Source organism: Pterocles gutturalis, unplaced genomic scaffold, assembly GCF_000699245.1.
Source record: "Pterocles gutturalis isolate BGI_N339 unplaced genomic scaffold, ASM69924v1 scaffold29551, whole genome shotgun sequence".
NCBI lineage: Eukaryota > Metazoa > Chordata > Aves > Pterocliformes > Pteroclidae > Pterocles > Pterocles gutturalis.
The window spans coordinates 141,020-148,465 of record NW_010104369.1 but is presented as its reverse complement, the minus strand read 5'-3'; the positions used below and the strand labels follow the sequence as shown (position 1 = coordinate 148,465).

General features: G+C 35.9%; 1 protein-coding gene across 1 annotated transcript in view; it reads left to right on the top strand.

Annotated features, from left to right (window-relative positions):
• Positions 1-249: 249 nt before the first annotated feature.
• The window catches only part of PTPRC (protein tyrosine phosphatase, receptor type, C), a gene marked incomplete at its 5' end in the record, with an annotated part of 21,150 nt that continues 13,953 nt past the window's right edge, over positions 250-7,446 (top strand). The window contains 4 exons of the mRNA XM_010087034.1: positions 250-405; positions 3,243-3,442; positions 5,884-5,944; positions 6,661-6,769. Coding sequence (XP_010085336.1) covers positions 250-405; positions 3,243-3,442; positions 5,884-5,944; positions 6,661-6,769 — 526 coding nt within the window. The remainder of the gene's footprint in view (positions 406-3,242; positions 3,443-5,883; positions 5,945-6,660; positions 6,770-7,446) is intronic.

The following is a 7,446-nucleotide window of genomic DNA, read 5'->3' as shown; positions in this document are numbered from 1 at the left end:
AAAAAAAACCAAACAGAACAAAACCTCAACTTTCTACCTTTTTCACTGGGGAATATATCTCTTCCTCTTCCTGGGCGGTTGGTAAGGTAGACAAACCAACCAAGTACAAGGTAATTAAAATAGAGGTACACATGACAGTGGTTTCAGGTAGCTCTGATGAAGTGCAAAAGTTTCTGTGCTCCTAACATAAATTTCATTAATGTAATTAATTTCATTAATTAATTTCATTTTTTTATGTTTTTCTTAAAGAGGAAGAATTTGTCAGCACAACTAACTTTATTTGCCCTGAATTAGAACCTTACAGCAGAGGTTCTGTAACTGTGACTCCATACACAAACAGTAAATATAACAATGGACAATTTGTGGGAAAACCTGAAAGCTATAATTTTATGACAAAATCAGCAGGTAAGTCACTTGTATGCGAAGTGGTATGAACAAGGCTGATACTAACACAGGGAATATGTACTTTCTTATTGTACTTCATTATATTTTATGATGTTATTAGTCGAGAACCTGATTAACCTTAAAAGAATTTTCTTGACATTCATATAATTAGTGTTTCTTTTTTAATTACATAATTTATTTTAAATTATGTATTTAGTATTAGTATTCTTTTTGTATATACTAGATTTAAAAAAAATTACATTCATGTGAAATTCTTGATAAGATTTTAGAAAGCATTATGTCCCAATCTAAAGAAAAGATTCAAGTTAAACACAAAGAGAGTGAAAACTTTTTTTTTTTTTTTTTTTTTTGGTGGCATGAAAGATAAAAAGACACGCAGAATGTATCTTCTGTTCTCTAGCTGCCTGTTTGCTCAAAGCAGACCTGTATCACTCAGGCTATACCAATACTGATTTCTCTACCAGGTTTCAAGTAGTTTGGATGTACATGTCCACAGTTGGCTTCTAGGACTCCACATTAGTTTAAAGCAGAATGTGTGCCAACCCTTGTGCTGCCGGAAAGGTCTGTGCACCTTGTTGGGCCTATACTTTCAAAAGCTTACCCCCATGGTCCTGATTCTTTTTTTTTGCCGTACATGTTCAATTCATAGAACTACAAGAAAAGCTAAAAAAACCACCAAACCAACAAACTTAGCATCTATTTTCATGATGCAGACAAGGCATAATAGAGACACAGTCCTTTCTGTTTTGTTGGGGTTTTTTTTCCCCTTTTAATCTTCAGATGTAGAACGTCACACTGTTTTAATTCCTTTGAGGGGAAAAAACCCAACCCCAAACCACTCAGAAAAACCATCTTTATCTAATTTCTTCCAGTACTTTTTTAGCTCTAGTTCCACCACCTGCAGTCTCAGCTAATGTAGAGATACAGCTCTAGGGAAACTATGATGGTTTCCTGGTAAGATCCTAAATTAATATTTCGTTTAATTTCAATGAATAAGCAAATTTTTTTTTTTTTTGTGAAAAATAAAATATTATTTTTGTGCTAGTCATGTAATGATAGTTTAAAGTGGTGAGTTTTTTTCCCTATTAGCAGGAATAATTAAATCTTTTGTTGCTTTTAGCACTCCTGAAAAAAATATGTAGAAAAGGGATAGATAAGAACATTAAATCTGACTGCTGCTTTTATTAAATGTGTTTCTCTAGAGCTTTGGGAAATACAGGGGCTTCTGGTAGACTATTTTTTTGAATTTGAATCCTATCCCTCTGTGGAATTTACAGAGCTGTTGTACCCAGTTTTATAGACAATCCATGAGAACTTTGGAATCTCCCCTATTACTCTGGGTCATTGAGCCAAAAAAATTTAGTTTATAGTTGGAAGAATTCAGGGATCAAAGTTATCACCTGAAGCCCCCTGGGGGGGAAAAAAAAAACCCCATCTGAAAAATGGATTGATTGATTGATAAAGTAAACTGTTTGATCTGAGACTTTATCAGAAACTGAAAAATGTCTTTGATTTTTAGACAGCCCTAATTTGAGCATAATCATGATTTTTCTCTCTATGATAATTTAGTTTGAGCATATTATATTTTGGACCCCCCGCTTCCTGGGGCTCCACTCATATTTTGATAACTCGTGAAGATTACAGTCCACAATAGAAGTTTATGGGTCTGTAAAACAACCTCAGTTCCCCTATTTTCTGAGAAAATAAGTTGCTTGCCTTCATGAATTAATGGTATTTATTAAGCCTTCTTCAACTGTTAAAACAGTTGATAACATGATCAAACAGAAAGTGGAAGAGTTTTATGGCTCCTTAAACAAAAGAATATATCAGTAGAGCACAACTCCTTGGAAGCAGAAAAAACCCTACATTTTATAAAATATTTTTTCATCTTCAACAAACACATGGCCTCCAGAAATATTCGCTGTCTCCCTGTCACAGCTCTTTCAGTAGAATGCTGAATACAGATCGTAACAAATCTGCCCTGTGGATAAAAATGAGCCAAGTAAAATGTCCTGCCACTCCCAACACAAAATATTTGATCTGCTCATAAAGGCTCACACATCTTAGCTCTTCATATGAAGCAAAAAGCAACTGCCTCTTGCTGGTGCTTTTTTTTTTTTTTTTTTTTTTTTTTAATATGCTAGCGGTGTTCTACTGAAATGTGGCTAATGTAGCTGTCTCACACAGAAGGTTATTTATTTTTGGAAAGGTTTTATAAGCTCTCAGTGAAAGGTCCCCTTGGGCTGTGTCCCCAGTCTGAAACCCATTTGCTACCACATGTCAAATTAGACTTGGAAAACACGGAGTAGGCTTAACAGATTCCTTATCGTTAAAAAATAAAGAGTTTTTGTGGTTTTAGGCCAGCTTTAAGACAATGTGACACTTTAAGCAAAAGGATACTATTGCAAATATTAAAATATACTAGTAACTCCTGGTAGGAAACTTAATTTACAGAAGTTTTGAAACAAACACTCACATAGAAAACTCTTTGTTTCCCCATCTTGTCTGTTGTCCCATGTTCCTCAAATGAGAAAGGGATGTCAGATGCAAGAGAGAGAGTTGCCATCATATTATCTTTGCAGCCTGACTGTCAGTAGAACTCTGATCTTCCCAGATTTTTTAGTTCCACTTCACGTATTTTCCAGTTCAGATAAGGCTATGGATAACTGAAAACTGATTTTATTTATCTTGTTAAATTGGGACTGAAATTTTAAAGGAAGGCAATTTATGAAATTATTAAGAGAGAAGATAACAATCAGAAGTGAACGCATACAGCTTTTGAAATGTCTGGTTTGAGATGATGAGAACAGAACCAGTAACACTTCTTTTGTGAACAGAACCACAGGCAGTGGCTGATGTTAATGCAACCCTGACAGCTGATAATGCTGTCCAAATTAAGTGCAAAAGTCAACAAGTGTATGGAGCAAAAACAGTATTTGAATTGACTTGGGAAAATGATGGAACAAAGGACTCCAGAGACAATTATTGTGATTTTAAAAAAGAAAATCTCTTGTACTTGACAAACTATACATTTACGGTAAGTAGGCTTATTAAATTAAATATGTAGAATATTGCTGTGTTGTCATTGTTTAAGTATTTTATATTTGATTATAGGAAAAAAGGCAAATATGGTGTCAGAGGAGTTAATCTATAGATCTGTAGGCCACAGATGTAAAGAAGTAGCTATTACTTCAGAAATGAAATGCACGTGTGCCTAGCCTATCCGTCAGTCCCTTGTGTGCTATTCCATATAGGTTCTGACAGCATGAAAAATACAGGCTGAATAGATTTTTTTTTTATTTGGGACAGAAGGAGATTTGAGGGTTCCATAAGCTTTAAAATAGTTTCTTAAGTATAACTGATATTTTAGTGTTTAAAACACATTTAATTTAATGAATGTGTGGCTGTCATTTCAATCAGAGGATAAGTATGGGATGTAAGTCTTGAGATAATTGCTGAGAAATAAATTGTTCAGAGTTTCTCACTGTGAAGATTTCTGATGCTTCAAGGACTGGTTAGTGTGAAGCAGTTCAGATCCTTTCACATGTCCTTATATCAGTCTTTACAAGCCACTCCTTGTTTTCACACAAAATATATTATCCTCTGGTTACAAGCTTCACTTTCCTGAAGGCCTCCTGCTATTTTCTCTTCTCTCAGGCGTTTCACCCCTTTGGCATTTGTTGCTTGCAAAGCCGGTGGTCTTGTGTGAACCCCTTCATGTGGCCAGTAGGAATACTTCTCATATCCTGATAGCTCCTCTCAGTAAAGTTTCAGTAAGAAATTAACCAGTAGGAATGACGGAGTTTTATTACTTTTGGGAACCAGTTTTATTACTTTAGGAACTCATTTTCCACAACCTTTTCCTCTTTTCTCTGTCTTCCTGAGGAAATGCAGTATCAGAGAACTTGAGTAGTCCGGATTTTTTGTTCCAGTATTTTTCTGACAGATTCTGCTCAGAGAGCTTTGTGTTTGGAAAATAAAGACGAGGTTCCTGTAGGAGCAAAAGATGCTTGCCTTGCCCTTGTAGTATGAGACCTGTGCACTCTTGCAGGCTTTTTGTACATCACTTGCAGTGAGCAGTGTGCCTTACAGAAGAAATTGCTCCTAGTTGCCTCTAAACCCTGGCTTCTGCTTCAAAATAGTTTTGCCCAGTTCTTAGTGGAAAAACAGAGAAAGCCTTATGGCCTTAATTAGTAATGAAAAGATTCTGGGTCAAGTTATGGAAGGCTCAAGAAAAAAAACCATGTCACCTGTGAGAGCTGGCAGATGTCATGACTCCCTTCTGTCTGCACACTGGATTGTTCAAGGAATAAACAGGCGCCTACCCAGCGTACTTTTTGGTTAGTGATGTTTTGACCCTGGCTGCTGCACTAGGCTTCTGGCTTTTGTTACTTGAGAAGCTTCTTGCTTGTTTTCTCTGCCACCTCTGCTGCTCCTCTGGATGTTGCCACCTACCATGGCTTTCTTCCCAGCTGCAGAATTCAGAAATCACCAACGCCCTGAACACATCAGCCTTTTAGAGCAGAGGGTGGGAGCTGGGGCAGTCTTCTAAGTCTGCAAGAGAGATTTCTCTTAAGAGATCGGGTGGGCTCAGTCAGAACTCAGCCTGCAGTCACCAAGGGTGCTAAAAGCCCTTCTCCTTCCCTTTTGGATGATTTGCAGCAGGAGAGTATTGTTATTAAGACCACTATTATTCAATCCTCTTAGTATTCTCCACCAGTTAGTATTAAATCTTTAAGTTTAATTGTAAGATTAATTTTTCTTCAGAAGAAAAGTGTGAAATATTTGATGTAAAAACTTCAAGCTGCCTGTTAGATCTGATAAGAATTTCTGTTAAGGAAATGTAAAAGATTGGATAAATGTAAAATATATTATGAAATATAAGCACATATAAACAAAGTTAGTATTTTAGCAGCAGTTAAAGTACCTAAAAGTTAATGTTGCAAGAAAGCATCTTATTTAAAAGTTTATTCTGGCTTCTATAATTTAACCTTTTATGAATTACTTCCCATACAGGAACTTGTTTTAAAAATATCCAATTAAGTTGACTATTCATATATTTACAATAGAAGCAAAAAAGAACAATGATGTTTTATTCCATATTGCAATATTGTTTTATTCCAATATTTCAGATATGATTGATTTTGATTCAATAAGAGAAAAAATTTATTTTTTTTCCTTGAAATACATCTGATTTTGATTTTGTAAAATGTGTCTCCTGTTTTACTAACTTTTTTTTCCAGTCATCTACATATTTTTGGATCTAGATCTTGCTGTAACTTAGGTGGAAGCATGAGCTGCACTGTAAATGGCTATACAAAGATTGACAGCAGATCCTACTGTCAATGAAGTTGATTAATTGAAAATAGATGGATGAATTTTGAATGTCCATTGTGTTTTGCTTTCTAAAAAAATTTATGCAGAATTTTCTACTTGTTATTTCTTAACATCTCTATTATTCTCACTGACTGCATGCAGATCTTAGTGTTTAATGGAGAACACAGAGGGCAGCCAGTAAAGAAGAGTATAAGAACCAGATGTAAGTAAATTTATACAGCATTTTGACTTTTGACTTTAGCATAGTATAGAGTAATAGTGTAAATTGTGAATTCTGTTACAATTGCTTCTAATCAAAAATCCCAAATGCCTGGTTTTATATAGTTGATCTGCGTTGGAAAAAATAATATCTTAATTCAGAATTAATGTAGCAGATCACGTCGACAACTCGTTGGCCATAGTTCAGAATTATTAAACAACTGTGGTTTCTTCAGGAAACATTCAAATGCAACTAGAAATTAATTCCTCTAACTTAAATTATTCACTTTAGGATTATTTTCCCGTGTTCAGATCCTGCATTTCAGGAGCTGAACATCTGTGACTTGTCAGGGATTCCCATCTCCCAGCTCAGGAGCAGCCAAGAGCTCCACTGCTGAGGTGTGCAGGTCACACAGAGCAGGAGACAACATGGTAATGCCGAACCAGTGAGTGAGTTGTAGCATTTTGACAGGTGGACATGGGAGAGTTTAAGTGAAAGTTTTCATCATGACAAAATAAAATTCCCTCCTTTTCTGTGGGCTTGAAAGTTTTGTGCACTTTGGAATAATTAAATACTTAATTGTCTAGTTCTTTTCACAAAAAAAAAAAAAAATCAATGAGCCCTGGTTCTAGGAAAGGTATAGATTAAAAAATGTGATTTTAAAACACCATTAATTATGTGTTCACAAAATAATAAATGTATTAATTTTCTGTTGCTAGATAATTCTAAAGCCCTGATTATATTCTTGGCGTTCTTGATTGTTGTGACATCAATTGCTTTACTTCTGGTTCTGTACAAAATCTATAGTCTTCACAAAAAAAAGCTTAGGTAAGCTTCAAATTTCTCTCCCTTTCTTATATCAATGGGGTGGGGAGGCTTTCTGGTTTTCCACAAGATTTCCCAAAGAGTAGTGCAAAAATGTAACACGTTTGATATTTCACTAATACTGGGAAAAGACATCCTTTCACCTTTTAATCCTTTCAGAAAGAAACTCAGGTTTTGGTGGTTTGTCTGGCCATGCAAATACAATGAAATGGATTCAAAATCTCTCTGCTATACACTTTCTCAGAGCACAGAAGAACTGACCTGCTGGAACAAAATGTTTTGTCAGTAGTTTGTGAAAAAATATTCACAAATATCTGAAAAACCTTTCCTTCATGATTTAAGTTCAAAGTAGTGAGAATAATATACACTCTCTTGGAAGTCTTTCAAATGTCACTTAAAACAATATCTCAGGGAGGCTTTGGTTATTGTAGTCACCTCTGGGTGACTTGGCAGGACAGTGGCTGGCGACACAAGTGGTCATTGCCTTCCCTGAGAGCTGCGCCAGAGCCCTGGAAAGCCAAGCTGACTGCTGTTGTTGCTTTGAAGCAAGGTGGTGCAATGTGTGAGGGGACATTGGTGCTGGTAGAAACAGAGGAGTTAGGGCAATTTCTTCAGAAACCTCTCAGTCCTCTGGCAGCAGCAGAACTTGGGGACTCATCTCTTCCAGCCCCTGGGGGACA